Source organism: Rhinichthys klamathensis, unplaced genomic scaffold (assembly GCF_029890125.1).
Source record: "Rhinichthys klamathensis goyatoka isolate OS25496 unplaced genomic scaffold, OSU_Roscu_1.1 h1tg000398l_1, whole genome shotgun sequence".
NCBI classification, from domain to species: Eukaryota; Metazoa; Chordata; class Actinopteri; order Cypriniformes; family Leuciscidae; genus Rhinichthys; species Rhinichthys klamathensis.
Window position 1 is genome coordinate 110,761 of NW_026606900.1, and position 17,436 is coordinate 128,196.

At 37.2% G+C, this 17,436-nt stretch overlaps 1 protein-coding gene across 1 annotated transcript in view; it reads left to right on the forward strand.

Moving 5' to 3' along the window:
• myo10 (myosin X) overlaps nt 1-17,436 on the forward strand; it is a 45,383-nt gene that overhangs the window by 17,135 nt on the left and 10,812 nt on the right. The window contains exons 4-25 of the mRNA XM_056234532.1: nt 2,764-2,951; nt 4,310-4,447; nt 4,536-4,660; nt 5,140-5,153; nt 5,272-5,356; nt 6,529-6,632; nt 7,204-7,333; nt 7,473-7,591; nt 8,932-9,078; nt 9,172-9,272; nt 9,389-9,455; nt 9,545-9,637; nt 9,847-9,915; nt 10,670-10,752; nt 10,892-11,000; nt 11,486-11,566; nt 14,108-14,232; nt 14,811-14,925; nt 15,271-15,377; nt 15,484-15,708; nt 15,795-15,834; nt 15,990-16,892. Of these exons, the coding sequence (XP_056090507.1) occupies nt 2,764-2,951; nt 4,310-4,447; nt 4,536-4,660; nt 5,140-5,153; nt 5,272-5,356; nt 6,529-6,632; nt 7,204-7,333; nt 7,473-7,591; nt 8,932-9,078; nt 9,172-9,272; nt 9,389-9,455; nt 9,545-9,637; nt 9,847-9,915; nt 10,670-10,752; nt 10,892-11,000; nt 11,486-11,566; nt 14,108-14,232; nt 14,811-14,925; nt 15,271-15,377; nt 15,484-15,708; nt 15,795-15,834; nt 15,990-16,892 (3,168 nt within the window). The remainder of the gene's footprint in view (nt 1-2,763; nt 2,952-4,309; nt 4,448-4,535; nt 4,661-5,139; nt 5,154-5,271; nt 5,357-6,528; nt 6,633-7,203; nt 7,334-7,472; nt 7,592-8,931; nt 9,079-9,171; nt 9,273-9,388; nt 9,456-9,544; nt 9,638-9,846; nt 9,916-10,669; nt 10,753-10,891; nt 11,001-11,485; nt 11,567-14,107; nt 14,233-14,810; nt 14,926-15,270; nt 15,378-15,483; nt 15,709-15,794; nt 15,835-15,989; nt 16,893-17,436) is intronic.

Consider the following 17,436-nt stretch of genomic DNA (forward strand, 5'->3'; position numbering starts at 1 on the left):
TCTCTTTCCTTGTAGTGCAAGCATGTAGCAGGAAATAGTTCTGCTTCAGTTGGGCCGGATCATGTTTCAACTCTCACCCTACACACTCGTTTTAACATTGAGAGGGTGTGTGTGTGTGTAATGTGTCTGAGTTTATTATGCATCACTATGCTTAGCACTCACTCTCAGCTGTCTCTCTAGACTGCAATCTCATTTTTGCTTCTGTCTGTGCACGTAGAAACTACAATTCTGTCATCATTTTATCACCCTCAAGTTGTTTCAAATCTATATGAAGTTATTTTTTCTGCTGAACACAAAAGAAGATATTTTGAAGAATATGGGTAACCAACCAGTTTATATGCCCCATTGACTGCCATAGTATGGGGAAAAAAATACCATGGAAGTCAATGGGGCACATCAATTGTTTGATTTCCGACATTCTTCGAAATCTTCTTTTGTGTTTAGCAGAAGAAAGAAATTCATACAGGTTTGGAACAACTGGGTGAGTAAATGAACAATTTTTATTATGGGTGAACTATCCCTTTAAAGATATTAGTAGCACCATTGGACTGAGCCCAACAAAAGCAGCAATGCACACATTGATTCTGTTCACTCCCAATTAAACCCCTCAATGTGCTGTTACTCACATTTGCAGACACACCCAGGGGAGGTTATGGGAAGGACATGGCTGCTGTAGACCTTCATTGCATTTCTGAGGTAGCACTTATGGAGACTAAACCCTCTCGGGGGCATCTGGGGGATTTCACTGGGGTAGCATTTCACACTTTGGCTGAGTTCGATATAGCATACAACAATTTCACTGTTACTATTTCTGCCATATCTTTATATGGATAAAATAGTGAGAGTAGTATGGTTTTCCAAATTCAGCATTGTCTAAAGGGGGTTTCACACTGGGTACGTTTGCTGCGGCCCGAATCCAAGTGCGATTGTTCCCTCTGTAGAGTCGGTCTGGTTTCAGACAATCCAACCTTGGTGCATTTGCATATCTTACATCATCACACAGCGCATGATAGAAAACAAAACGGGGGTCAATATATTGTTTTTAATAATTTGGTGCTATTGTGCACAGCAGAATGAAGAACACTTGGGTGTACTATATGTGTGTTGCATGAAGGCGGCTTTCTGCTACGCGCAGACTGACACTTTTACTGACACGATTACACTGCATACTCACTCTCGGTCGTATCCAAAGTAAATCATCACCACTGTCGTCTCTTATGTTTTGTTGAACTAATGACGTTGTCATCGACTAAAATGCATGCACAGGTTGTGCGGACACGAGTCAGAGTTGCATTCACATTGGCGTGAAGTGCACCACAGTACCATTGCAACTGAATTCAGAACACCTCCTACAGTTACTCTTGGGTTCAGTACCAAGGGTGCGTTCCAGTGTTTGCATGACAGCTTTCACATTACTAATTTTCCATGCAAACCGTGATCTGTTTCGAACTAAACTGCCAATGTGAAAGCCTCATTCAGGAAATCTATGGCTATCCGCTTGTTAAGTCATGACATATTGAATACTGTTTCAGATTCCTCTGCATTTTAAAGTGAGAATAATCAATAGCCATTTATGAGCACCATTTATCTATAGCACATATTTAAAAGAAAAAAATTGAAGTGTACACTACAGTTTCCGCACTCACGGTGTCCCAGACAGCAGTATTTTAAACTAATCTGTTGGTGGGAAAAACCATTGTTCTTGTACAGTTTTATGTACTACTTTAAAAAAAAAAAAAACCTACATTGAGAACAAACTGATAACATCTGTGTCTCAATAAGACGGCTTTTCCTCTTCTGAGGACCACATACTGACAGCTTAACGTCTGCATAAGCCTTCCTACTTATACTGTACCTGTTTATCATTTACCTCTCGCTGAATTACAGTTCAAAAATATTACTATAAAACCTACTGTGTAAATTCATATTGCTGATTTGACTGAACAAACCTCATCAACAAGACATGCAAAGCTTATTGAAAGTGTCATCCTTTGTAGATTCTGTGGGAGAAATGTGATTTTGACAGTCATTGCTTTCAGTGGAGTCAAAATTAGCAGGAAACAGCTACAGATGAAGATCAAAAAACACAAAAGAAGATATTCTGAAGAATGTTCAACTGTTTTTGTCCATATAATGAAAGTCAGTGGGTTACAAAACAATATTGGATTGCACAGATTTTTATTATATGGACAAAAAACAGACATTTTTCAAAATTTGTTCTTTAGTGTTCCACAGAATAAATTTATTCAGCTTTGTAATGACATGACAGTGAGTAACTGATGACAGAATGTTAATTTTTTGGTAAACTATCCCTTTGAACCGCCTTTAGAATGAGTTGAAAATATTATATTGCCATGTTTTATACACAGATTTACAGTACATGCAACATGTATATTAAATCTGGTTTTATATCATATAAATTCAAATGTCATCTTCAGTCATACACGTACTATATATATGATAATACATATGATACAATGATAAGAGAGACACAGGAGTGTATCACAAGTCCTAAACTCGCCTGATCATTTGACCGTTTGGGTGCCAATTTGCACTTATTTGGTATTCAAATCAAAACATCTCAACAACCAATCCGATTTATTTGCTTCAGTGGTTAGAAAAGTAGGTCAGTAGAAACCAAAACACAAGCACATGTCCACATGTTCAGACACATGCAGAGGGTGTTTATAAAATATGGTGGTTCAAACTTAAGATTCTACTTTCCTCATCCTCTGTCTGTCTCTCCATTCTCTCTGTTTGCAGACGTATATCGGCTCTATTTTAGCAGCAGTAAACCCTTATCAGAGTCTGTCAGGGCTGTATGACACCACAGCTGTAGAACGATACAGTCGACATCACCTGGGAGAAATTCCCCCTCACATCTACGCCATTGCAAACGAGTGCTACCGATCGATGTGGAAGCGCTCCAACAACCAGTGTGTGCTCATCAGGTGTGTTTCTGTGTTTCTGCATGCATTTAACAAACCAGTGGTTTCAGCAAGCCTCATTTTGAACGCTCTGAAATGAGTTTTATCGCTTGCGTTCTCATTTTAATTGACTTTTCAGCCAGTCTAACCTTAAAAGTTTTCCACCATGACCTTAACCCTCACCTCTGACCTCTCACTACGGTGTGAGGTCAAACTCATGGCTACCGGACAGCACTCATTACACAAGCATGCAGAGGTTAAAGGTGGCAGACTGCTGTGTTGTTCTCAACACTGCAGATCTCTCATCAGCTTTAGCGAGAGCCGACATAGAGGATACAAATTGGCAGAATACCTGACCGACATGGCTAAGCCTAGACTATGAAAAGTCCTGAGCATGTACAGACTCAGCAAACATGCGGACACCGATATGGCTACCATAAGAAGACAGGCTGTGCTCTTACTGCACAGAAATCGAGGTAGAAACTGAAGTATGCTTCTTACACTCAAGCTGTAACTACACACGATTCCAGAACGCTTTCTTTTGCCATTTTTGCAAACCACAACAAAGAATTGCAATGGAAATCCAATACCTACAAACTCCCAGACCTGCTGGATGAAACCACAGGGAGTGCAAACAAGTCTTGCCTTATGAAAAGGGCAATGGGTAGGACATAAAAACAAAAGCTTTCCACAGACAATAATCTGTACAATAATCATTTTTGCAATGACACTTTTGTGTTTTACACACTTTAAATGTCTGTATCCCCTTTAAAATGGTTATTTTGTCCTGTCCTACTATAGGTTTTGCCCTTGTATATTAATTTTGTGAATTACATTTTATGTTAATGCAAAATGACACACATCAGTAAATTTCACCTGAGGTTGCTCTCTGAGGTTGACAAGTACCATTTTCTAAAAGGTTAAGCACCTTCTTTTACAGCATGTTTGTTGAAATACACTTTTATTTAAGAGTTGTAATCTAATTTGTGGATAGTGCTATATGTACACTGTTCAAATGTTTGGGGTTGGTAAGCTTTTTAATGTTTTTGAAAGAAGTCTCTTTTGCTCACCACGACTGCATTTTTCTGAACGAAAATGCACCACTAGAATATATTGTAAGGTAAAACTACTGTCACTTTTGATCAATTTAATGCAACCTTTCTGAATACAAGTATTTCTTTTAAAAAAAAGGTTTATTCATGTTTTTACAATGTGTTAACTCTTTTTATTGAGCCAGTAAAGCTTCTTGAATCTTGAAAGACTCCTTGAATGAGACCCATAATGCAACTGCCCTCTGCTGATCACATCAGCTCATTACATCTCTTTCCGCTAATATTCATCTTCCAGCGCTGACATTTTCTGTATGTGTGTTTGTGTGTCAGTGGGGAGAGTGGAGCAGGTAAAACTGAGAGCACAAAGATGATTCTGCGCTTTCTGTCTGCAATGAGTCAGCAAAGTGTGGCGCTCTCAACTACAAAGACGGCATCAGCACATGTAGAGGAGGCAATTCTGGAGAGCAGGTACATACGCATATTAAATAATACAAAACCCTCGATATGCAGTGTGCTCACTCATTTCATTGAATTTTTCATCTCTCCGTCTCTGTAGTCCAATAATGGAGGCGTTCGGAAATGCTAAAACTGTTCATAATAACAACTCTAGTCGCTTTGGAAAATTCATCCAGCTTCATTTCAACCAGCATGGAAACATCCAGGGAGGAAGAATCACAGACTGTATCCTCTGCTTGGATGTGTCAGCTGTTAGTTCATCTCTGTAGCTTTATTCATCCACCTGTACTGTGGTACCACTTGTTAAAGTCTCCTGGCTATCAGTAATCCCACTCTAGTTATTTTGTGTCTGATAGTTTGTGATGTGCGACCCCGTTTAGCAATTGAAACTCACACACACTCACAGTTGACTTTTCTAACAACACCATTGCACTAGAAGAGCAGATTTCAGAAGTAAGCGTCCTGCAAAGCACAGACAGTTCAGAAAGCACCATCAATGCTCAACAGCAGCAGGATTCATTTTCTCTAGGCTATTTTAGCCAAAGCAATCTTGTGATCTGAGGTGACTTAAAAGATACTTTGTTTACAAAAACATGTAATATTAAGATCTGCCCTGAAAGAAAATATGTTCATTTACAGAGATGGTAATATTCTGATAATGTCTCTTTTTGCATTTGCCTTGACTCTTTATTTTCAACACACAGACCTTTTAGAAAAGGTGAGTTTTTTAATAGTCATGAAACTTTTGCATGTATGATTTTGTTTGCATGGTCATTTATGTGGGTCACTGATCATGTCTTCATTGGACTCTTATTTTCTGTGTGCATTTCTTTCAGAATCGAGTTGTGCGTCAAAATCCCGGTGAAAGAAATTATCACATATTCTACGCTCTGCTGGCCGGTACCAGCGCAGAACAGAGGGGTGAGTCTGGGCCGTCTAGTGTCTACATTGTCCACATATTTCTGTTTAAGGTCTAACCCTTGATTTGGAGACTGGAGACCCGTCACCCTTTATTTTTAACTCAACTTTCTTTTTTAAGGGCGATATAGATGACCTTTAATCTGGAAAAACATATTTATCTGGGAACAAATGAACATAGACTTTGTTAACACCAGTGTTATTTTAGTGTCATAGAGATGCTATTCAAGATTATATTAATATTCTGAATGTTTTTATTTCTATATATTTAATTTACATTTAAATGTAAAAAACATACAAATGTTTTTGTCATTTTTATTATAAATATGTTTATATGTATTTATTAATTTTCATTAATTAATTTATTTTAATGTTTTTATTCCTATATTTTTCATTGAATTTTTAAAAATCTTTCTGTGTTTTTATCATTTTTATTACTTTAAAAAAATATGTCAATATGTTTTAATTCATTTTTATTTCAGTTTTTGTTTAGTACATCAAGTTAGACTAAATTAAAATGAGAAATGCTGCCTTGGTAACTAGCTGAAATAAAATATATATTTTATATTTTATTTTATTTCAGTTAACTTTTATTTAAAAGTAACTTTTTTTATGGTTTTATTTTTTATATTTTTAGTTGTAGATAACTATAATAACCCTGGTTAGCACTAAAAAATAAATATGATTTGCTTTTGAAATGCAATTTTTTATAGTTAACTGCCATTTATGGATGGAATCATATCCATTTGTTCAGACTTGTATCTACATTGGTTGGCTCATGTGGCCTTCACTCATTCGATATTGAGTACACTGATGAGAGCCACGTCTGAGCGCAAATGAATAAATTCAGTAAGTGATAGACTGCACTTTTCATTTTAACATTACAAGCAACTAAACAGATTTAAATCGAATACACAAAACAGATTTTTGCTGCCTGTCTGAACCAAGTCACCTAAGATTTCCCCTCTATTTTAACTTTAGACGAAGGAAATCTGTGTTATTCGTGGTTTTCTTAGTTTAGTCACCTAAGTCAGGGTTCACCGTCTGCTGACGTCACTGTCAAATGAGATTGAGAAGTCAGAAGGTCATTCTATCACAATGAATCAGTGCTGTTTGCGACACAGTATCAGTTTGTTTAAGTTCTGTGTTTATCGCTCTCACTCATTTTCTCACAGAGTCGTTTTCCCTCACCCCTCCGGAGGGCTTTCATTATCTGGGTCAGTCAGGATGTGTGAAGGACAAAGCCATTAATGACACTGAGACTTTTCAGGAAGTGCTGGTGAGACAGTCACAACATGACAACACGTCACTGTATGACTACTGTACAGCACATGAACACACACACACAAACACACAATCTGCACTGCTATATAACAGCAACCTATACTGCACTACTTTATAAGCACACATTTTTGTATTTCACTTTTTTTAAGTAAAGTGTATTGTTTGGATATTTATGGATTTTACAGATTAATGGCAATTGCAATTAATATCTATAATTTATAACAGATTTGGTCCAATGAGATACTATGATTTTGCCGATTTGGTGCTTATCAATGTTGAAAATATTTGTCATGCTTAATATTTTTGTGATACATTTTTTCAGGCTTATTTGGTGAATAGAACGTTCAAAAGAGCAGAATTTATTTAAGAATTATTTTTAGAAAAAGTTGGGTTTTTTTTTAATAAATCTTTTCTGTCACTTTTGATTAATCGAATGCATCCTTTCTGAATAAAAGTATTAATTTATTTTTTAAGTATTAATTTTTGACCCCAAAATGTTAAAAGATAGTGTGTAAAATATATGGTTCTCTTGTGTTTCAATACTGGTTGACTGTGTTTTGTGTTAGAATGCTTTGAGGACGATGAAATTTGGAGAAGAGAACATCAAGGAGGTGTTGAGGCTCCTGTCCGGAATCCTGCATATGGGAAACATCGAGTTTTTAACGGCAGGTGGAGCACAAGTCTGCTCTAAAGCAGGTAATCACTTCTCCACTCTCTTCAGCTCTGTTTCTCTTTTGCCTTGATTTGGCATTCATGAGTTTTTTTGTTTTTTTGACATTACTGTACTGATGATAATTGCATTACATTTATATTCATACGATCTGTGGATGTGTAGCTCTCAGTAAAGCTGCAGATCTTTTGGGGTTGGATTGCACCCAGCTGGCTGAAGTTTTGACCCACAGATCCATGATCCTCAGAGGAGAGGAGATCACCACACCCCTCACTGTAGAGCAGGTAACAGGGGTGTCACACACTCACTAAACAAACAAAGTTTGTTTACACGCTTACACAAAACACAGTCAAACAAACATTAAATTGTAATGTGAAATTGTAAAATCATACATTACAACTTAAAGGAGTTTCAAGTTCACCCAAAAATAAAAAATTGACATTAATTACTCACCCTTATTTTGTTCCAAACCTGTAAGACTTTCATTTATCTTCGAAACACAAATGAAGATATTTTAAATGAAATCTAAAACATTGATCAGCGAACATAAACAGAAGCTCAACGGTACTTTCTTGATGCGCGAGAACCAACCTCATTGGTTTTTGCGGAAGCTCAAACGTGCTACATAACACAAGAATGAACCTCATTGGTTCTCGCACATCAAGCGAACATGCTTGAGCTTCCAAGCTTCACACACCACAACTGATGTGTGAGTTGATGAATGTTTATATGTGAATAAAAGCCTGAATTCAATCTGTTCATCATATAAAAAGCGATCAAGTCTCTTCAGAAAATTTGGACAAACTGCTCAATTAATATGGATTACTTTTATGATCTTAAGGAACAATATAGCTTTTAATTAAATGCCAGTGTATTACTGTTAAGTGTTAGAAAAAGAATGAAATTAAAATTCCTCTGGAACTCCAGTCCATCATATAACAGAGTGCAGTGTAATAGAGACACAATATACTGTATATTTAATCAGATTATACTTCTGAAGTCAGCAGAAACAGGTCCAGAAACTCTCACTCCCTCTAGAGGACTTCACATGTAACTGCAAATCTTTATTAAACATGTCACCTTCCTCATTTACCCTTTTATTACTGTATGGACACAGGTTTAAAGTTTGCTTCCCATTAAACATTACAACTTGACCTCTTAACACAGTATTTCCAAATACTTTTAAATACAATGCCAATGTTTATATTATGTATTTCTGTAAAAAATACATTAATCACAACATATTAAAACACATGACAGTAAAACCACAATAAAAGCTGTAAAGCAATTAAATATTGAAATATAATAATGTATATTTTAATAAATAAATATAAAAATAGTTAAATAAATAATATATATATACATCTTTAAATAAAGAAATCCAATAAATAAACAAATAAATAGCCTTTGGCACAAAATGCTTTTTTTTTTTAGCTACAAATGGCTTAAAAGAGAAAAAAAAACTTGTGGAACATGTGGAATTTGTTGTCTTTTGAATTGTTTTCATTATTCAGTTTTAAACCTTAACTAGTCATGTTTAATTCAGACTTAAATAAATACTTAAATACCCTTCTGTAGTCAGAATAATATCACAAATATGCATGTGTGTGTGTGTGTGTATCAGGCGGTGGACTCACGGGACTCTATGGCGATGGCTCTCTACTCTCAGTGCTTCACTTGGATCATTCGCAAATTGAACAACCATATCAATGGCAGTGAAGACTTCAGATCCATTGGTATACTGGACATCTTCGGGTTTGAGAACTTTGAGGTGAGAGTCATGCTGACTAGTTTCAGACAGAGGTTTTAACCCACTGGTCATTAATGTTATTCCATTTATTTTTATTTCAATTCTCCCTCTCAGGTGAACCGGTTTGAGCAGTTCAACATCAACTATGCAAATGAGAAGCTACAGGAGTATTTCAACAAGCACATTTTCTCCCTAGAACAGCTTGAGTACAACAAGTAAGTCATTACAAATATAAACACACCCAACGCATCACCAACACCATCAACCAAAGCACAGGGTGAGCGTCTAATTCTCCGCCGTTTTAATACTTTATTTGTGTTTGCGTTCATAGAGAAGGGTTGGTCTGGGATGATGTCAACTGGATGGACAATGGAGAGTGCCTTGATCTCATAGAAAAGGTAAAAACACAAACATAGTCATTTAAAAACACTGTCTACATTCTGATGTTCTAGATCTGAGTCTGTCTGTGCATGTGTTTTCTCTGCAGAAATTGGGTTTGCTTGCTCTTGTGAACGAGGAGAGTCATTTTCCTAAAGGCACTGATGGCACATTGCTGGAGAAACTCCATAGCCAGCATTCTGTACGTCTCACACACACACACACACACACACTCATTTTTCTTAAGGACAGTAGGTTTGCTTGGGCAAGAACTGTAGGTAGGAATGTACCCAAAGGGAGGGGACCAAACAAACTCATATTGATCAACCACTTATATGAATAGTGGGCATAATCATCAACTTGGATATGATAACTATAATCACTAATCTATTTCTCTCTCCATATCATTAGAGGAATCAGTTCTATGTTAAGCCTCGTGTTGCAGTTCATCAGTTTGGAATCAAGCACTACGCAGGAGAGGTACAGCACCCCGTCTACTGTTTTTATTATTGTTATTATTATTTATTTATTTTAGTTGGATTGAACTTCTACAGTATGCATCTTCAACTACCAAAAAATAACAGAAAAATAAATAAATAAATATATATATATAACAGAAAAAAAATAACAGAAAAATAAATAAATAAATAAATATATATATTTTTTTTTATTTTTTTTTTACCATATCCGTGCAAGTAAATTAGCAACTACAGTATCACATTTCCTTTAAGTGGCATTTTGTTCATATATCAAATGCAATTGTATAAAACACAATAGGTCATATCTCATAATAGGTACAGGTAAAGATGTTGTTTATTCAATTTATAAATTGTAATTTTAGGGAGCATTTATCTTATAAAAGGGTTAAGAAGTATTATTTATTAGCATACTTAATAGCATATTAGCATAGCATTTTATTAAATATTTGATTAAATAGACTTTTGATATAATATGCTCTGTCAGTTACCAGCCACCAAGTTGGTGATCACGGTAAAATACAAAGAAACACAAAGAATTTTTATATATTAAAAATGTTGCAATTTTTAATAAGAGAAATTTCAAGTTTTATTTTGAGAAAAGAAAGAGAAAAGAAAAAGAAAGAAAATTGTAGTCTATTCACTTGTTATGTGTTATGGTGTATATACTGGAGAATGAGGGGGGAAAAATCAATGCTGGTCAACATTAGCATTGCAGGTGTCATGTCTCTAGTTAACGTCCTACTTTTTGTCTGCAGGTTGTGTATGATGTCAGAGGAATCCTGGAGAAGAACAGAGACACATTCAGAGATGATATTCTCAACTTACTCAGGGAGAGCAGGTGTGTGTGTGTGTGTGTGTGTGTGTGTGTGTGTGTGTGTGTGTGTGTGTGTGTGTGTGTGTGTGTGTGTGTGTGTGTGTGTGTAGTTGTGTAACTGTCCTCAATGAGGCCATTTATTCACACGTTCCTGTTCTCTCAGGTTGGATTTTGTGTACGATCTCTTTGAGCGAGTGAACACCTGGACTGGACAGGACACAGTCAAGTGTGGCTCAAAGTATCGCAGACCTACAGTTAGCTCCCAATTTAAGGTAAGAAACTACAACTCTCATAATGCTTTAGAACAGGTAAACAACAGTTAAATTTAAATGTAAGTGAATGTAAAGATGCAATTTTTACTCTTACACTTTAAGAAGTGTAACAAGTGATTGTATGTTTATCGTTTGTTTCTAATAACCTCAAACATCAAGTATTTATTTGTATATTATGGCCTGGTTTCACAGACAGGGCTTAAACTAAGCTAGGGGTTGGACCTTAGTTCAATTAGGACATTTAAGTAGCTTTTATAAACGTGCCTTAGAAAAAAAAAACATTACTGGAGTGAATCTTGAGACACAACAATGGCACTGACATATTTTAAGAAATGTCAGAGTAAGTTGCTTTCAGTTAACACAGCTAAAACATGCATTTTAGCCCAGGACTAGCTTAAGCCTTGTCTGTGGAACCCCTAGTAAGTGCATTTGGTATAAAACGTTTTAAACAATTTGTAACAGATGATTTATTTCTATCTACCCAGAATTCATTGCACTCCCTGATGTCCACCCTTAGTGCCTCCAATCCATTCTTTGTACGCTGCATTAAACCCAACAATAGCAAGGTATGTGTCACAGACACAAACATATGAACATTAGATGTCTTACTTTGTGTCAGTTTGTATAACATTGGGTTTATGTTGGGTTCAGGTTTGAAATTAAATTAGATTATCACTTCAGAGTTGATTTGTTTATTTTGAGAATGCCAGTCGGATCTGGTCACGTTTATGGGCCGGCTTCAAGTGCAGACATCTAATACAAACACACCAATTAGACACACACACTATCAGATGGCGATTCTGTATATGGCTGTATATCTCTGTGTGTTTTCATTCAGTAGTGACGGATCATAAACTCAGTGTGGAGATATAAGACTCCTTTGAGAGACACAGACACATGCTCTGCACACTTTTCTATTCCGACTGCATTGGACCCGAGGCCATTCAGCAGACTGCCTATTAACTCTACAGCAGATGTCAGACTACATGTGTGTTTTGTGTATGGTAGTACCTCTTTGTTCAGTTGTTTGAGGTCAGTGCAGAATTGATGTGTTAATGGGACACATCAATTCTGTTCCATTCTTCTGTCGCTTTCAGATCGGGCATAAACAAATCTATGCTGAAGTAAATCAATATGCAGTTGCCTCGTGCAGAAGGCACTAGTATATAGTATATATAAAATGTAAAAAAGCAAAAGAGAAAGCTAACAAATAATGTAATAATTAATAATGTAGAATATTTATTATATCAGTTAAAACTAACACGATGACTTAATAAAACTAAATAATTTACAGCTACTTATGTGTAACATGTTTGTCTGCTTATATCCAAAATTAAATATTTAAAAATCATTCCTCAAGAAAATACAAGTGAAATCAAACAGATGTCAATTTTCTTTATTTTCTTTGACTAGATTTGAATTTTCGTTTTCCTTATGTTTTTCTTTCTTTTTTCTCTAAATTTGACTTGACTTATTATTGTAAAAACAATTAAATGATTAACTAAAATGTATATCATTTTTTTTAATTATCTAATTTACAAAAACATATGACATATATTAATTTATCTGTTTTATCTATATAAATATTTAAAATGAATTACAAATTAAAATATTCTTCACTAAAAATAGATTATTATAAACAGCTAATGAATTAATTAATTAATTTTAATGTACAATTATGTATGACATCTATATATTTGTCTGTATGTCTGTCTTTCTGTCAAGTTCATTTCAGCTGTATGTCTATGTCTCTCTATCCACTGTCTCCCCACTTTATTTGAATGTAAACAGCTGGGGTGGCTTCTGCCCCTTTTTTACCCACAATGCATTTCCCTCCAACACCCCCCTCCCCCCTTGAGCACAAATTAGCCCAGCATGGGTCTGATCTCCATGGTAACCAGCAGTGTGTGAATGAGAGCGAAGGGGTTGGGGGGTGTGTATGTGTGTGTGAGCTGACCAGTTGATCTCTGGATTGTTGTGAACATACACTCACTCAGAGCTGCTGACGGTCACAGGATGAGAAAGGACACTTTTCTGTACAGTAAGAGACGAGTTCATATATTATTAAACTAAACGTTTAGTCAATAGCCAGTTACATTGTTGATGTAGAAGAACAGAACTGATATAGTGGTGTTTAGACAGATGCTGAGAGTTTTTCCAGATGTCTGACTGCTGTCTATCTGTTTACCTGTCGGATAATTAAGAAGCTTTTGCTTATTAAAGAACAGATTTATGAAAACGTTTTGCTATGTTCTCATGGTTTGATTCCTAAAGGGGTAGTTCACCCCAAAAAATGACAATTCTGTCATCATTTATTTGTGTCGTTCCAAACCTGTGACTTTCTTTCTTCTGTAGAACAGAGATATTTTGATGACTGGTTTTGCCCATACCTTGACAACTTTCATTGTATGTGCACAAACACTGATACATTTTTCAGAATATCTTATTTTGTGTCCCACTTTAGAAAGAAAGTCATACAGATTTTGGAACAATATGCTGATAAATAAATGAAGACAGAATTGTCAGTTTTGAGTGAACTATCCTTTTAATATATGTAATATGTAGCTAGTATTTGTTTTGCTGGGAGACAATTAAAGAGAGACTTTGTCCCTCCCCCCCATGAAGTACTCTGACATTGATCCTGTCTGCTTTCTGTGACTTGTGCTGCATGTATCAGTATGTTAATGTGCCTCTAACTATAATGAATGATTGTGTGAGTGTGAGTGTGTGTGTTGGTATTGACCTTCCTCTCACAGTGCTCATTCACCACTCATCTCTTCATCTCACTTTCATTCGCCAGTCCTTCTGGTTCATTCCTCCTTCCACAGAGATGACATTTAGAAGCGGGGATCACAGCGCCCCGTTTCCGACCTCACCCCCACACAGGGTCGGAGGTCAGGGGGAGAGGGGGTGATGATGGCCCACTTAGTGTGTCTGAAGAATGAATCCACTCAAAACTCAACCAGTCTATATTTGAAAGCGGAATTAATTCAGCTAATTTAGATTTAAGACCTCTAACTTTTCAGTCTGAAGCTGAAACAAGTTTTTAAATGCAGCAAATGTGGTGATGTAAATTTTTAAAATGTCTCTGTCACTCTCTTTCGCAGATGCCCGATCAGTTTGAGCAGTCAGTAGTCCTCAACCAGCTGAGATATTCTGGGATGTTGGAGACGGTTAAAATCAGACGTTCTGGGTTCCCAGTCAGGAGAACGTTCAATGATTTCTGTTCCAGGTTTGTGCCCCAAAAACTATAAACTCGCATATTCCTACTGAAAAATGATTAATTCTGAAAATGTTCCATTCCATCATTTTTATTAAATGAAAATGCAAAGGGGATTTTTATTTAAAGTTTAAGTTTTTTCTACACCTCTTTAGGCATAGTTAAATTAAGTCATTGTCATTCTTTTCAGTCCAAACAGTCCTCCTTTCTATGCAAATAACACTTTTAATAGAATGCGTCTTATTCACAAAACTCGCGCTGTTTGACACCCAGAATTAACATTGTGCTATTACTGCTTGCTTTCTGTTTTTACTGCATTTCCTGCATCTTTGAATGGTAATCATATAGTGTATACATGGACACAGAGTTGAATGCAATATTGGCGTATAAAAGTAAGATCCATTTTTAGGCTGCGGAAAGATTGTCAGTTTGATATAAGCGGAATTGGATTTGTCTAAAATACATCACAGTATCATAATTTTGCATTGTTCTGTCCCCATTAAAATAAAAGGGTTCACAGTGTTAACTGACTTTGATTGAACTGTCCTGCAAAGGTGGTTCACAATACTGTTTTATTTTGTTTTTGCCAGGTACTATGTGTTGATGAGGGGCGTGGCTTCATCAGATGACATCAAGGGGCGGTGCTTCCTTCTGCTGCAGATCTATGACAACAGCAGTGCTGAATGGCAGCTGGGAAAAACCAAGGTGAGAAACATCATGTTCTTTGAAATGTGTGACTGTGTTGGTAGCTGACATAAAATACTTTTGGAAAGTTCTTCACAACACAATTTAATCATCACTTTGATAACCGAAGTTAACAGGTAACCTAAGATATACGCTCTCCCATTCTCTCCGTTCATGTAAATTTTAACCTAAAATAGGGTGGTGCATAAGCAATTGGAAAAATTTGGTGCAAGCTTTTGTGAAAGTAGAGCAGTTTGAAAGATGCTTGGATCTAAACCTAATAATTTATTGGTTTTATACTCTAGATCCATCATGATTGGTGGATCTGGTGTAAATGATGGCTTTTCATTGGTTGTGTTTTTGTAGGTGTTTATGAGAGAGAGTTTGGAGCTGCGGTTAGAGAAACAAAGAGAAACAGAAGTGCTCAAAGCGGCTTCAATTATCCAAGCTCATATATTGGGTTATAGAGCACGGTAAACACACTTACACATGCAAATGCACATAAACTTACTCACGCTCGCTCGGTGTCAACTCTAATGTACTCCCTCTGTTTCTCTCTCTGCCCTCTGTTGGTTATAGGTTGCAATACAGGCGGCTGTTACAGTGCATTGTTGTCATTCAGAAAAACTACCGTGCACTGTTTTGGCGCCGGCGCTTCCAGACAATGCGCTGGGCCACCATCACCCTACAGAAGAGGCTCAGAGGGCAAAGGGCACGACAGCTCTACATTCACCTTCTAGAGGAGAAGAGGAAGAGGGAAGAAGAGGAAACGAGACGAAGAGAAGAACAGGAGGCACTAGAGAGGTGGGACAATTGCCTGTATTATTATACCTATGTTTGTGTTTATAATGTTAGTTTCTGATCTTCTTGTAATGCTTTGTATTTGTCAGAGAGAGACAGTGCATGGAATTGGAGCTCCTGGCACAAGCGGTTAGTGGAAAAAATCTATCAAAATCTATTAAGATCCATCCATCCATCCATCCACTTTAGTTTTTAGTTTTGTTTTAAAGCAGAATTCAAAACAACCCAATCAAGTGACATTCTGTTTATATTGCATGTTGGGTAACGCAGTCTTTTCTATGCAGGCAGAGGAGGCTCGAAGATTAAAGGAAGAAGTGAAAAATGTATTACCTGAGAGTACCACACCAGTGAACAGTATTGTACCTGAGAGTAGCCCATTTGAGAATGGCCCTCCTGAGAGCCCAGTAGAAGAGAAATCACTGGCGGAGCAGGTGTTTGACAAGGTGTACGAAGGTGAAACAAACCAGGCATCACAGGTGGAGGAGATCTTGCGTTTGGAGCGTGAGATTGAAGGCCTGCGGCGACAGAAAGAGGCTCAGGAGCAGAGTCTAACCACGCATTCGTTGCATCGTCTGCAGTGGCTGCGGGATCAGGAGCTGCGCAGGCTGGAAGAAGAGGCCTGCAAGGCTGCGCAGCAGTTCCTCACATCGCTCAACTTCGATGAGATCGACGAGTGCGTGCGTAACATCGAGAGCTCGCTGGGGGGATCCAGTGGCTCACAGCAGGGGGTAGCCAGAGGTGAGGAAGATGAGGTGGATGAAGGTCTGGGAGTGGATGACGGGTTTAAAGACTCGCCTAATCCCAGCGAGCACGGCCACTCAGACGGCCAGCGCACCAGTGGAATCCGCACCAGCGATGATTCCTCTGAGGAGGATCCTTATGCTAATGACCGCATGCCCCCGCCCTTAGCCCCGCTTATCATCATGCCCTCAGCCTATCATGCTCCACCCTCAAGCAGTGGCTCCACCTACTCTCACGCTGTTCAGGAAGAAGAGGCGGAGCTAATACCTCCCGATGAAGATTCAGATTATGATGCAGATGATTATGATGGAGGCCTCATCATGCGACCTCCCAGCCTCCCACCTCACAATGACCACTGGTCACGTGACCATCGCAGCTCCTTTACAACCAGCACCAGTGTCAGCTCAGGGGCGTACCGCTTCAGCTCAGACGGGCCACAATCTTCAGTGAGTTTTACATACACTTTCTGCATGGTTGATGAATCAGATTCATTAAAAGATTCAAGTTTTTTTGAGCAGGGTTTCCCAAACATTATTGTCATTTAACAACACATTTGCATGTTCATGGTGCTCTGATGTCGGTTAATGGGCACATGAAAGGCATGAATTTCCGTTTATCAAATAATCCAAACCAAATCCGCATATTAGAATGATTTCTGAAGGATCATGTGACACTGAAAACTGAAGTAATGGCTGCTGTAATTCAGCTTTTCATCACAATAATAAATTATATTTTAAAATAAATAGAAAAAAGTTATTTTAAATTGTAATAATATTTCCCAATATTGCTGTTTCATTCTATTTTATCATTCATTCTGTTTTATCATTCTACTTTTTTTTTTTTTCATTAAATAAATCTCATGGTAAATATAGGAGACTTCTTTCAAAAACATTAAAGAATCTTACTCACCCCAAACTTTTGAATGGTTGCGTACTTAACATTACTGAAGGAGAAAGAGTTGTGCATGTCATTTCATGATTTTAAAAGCAT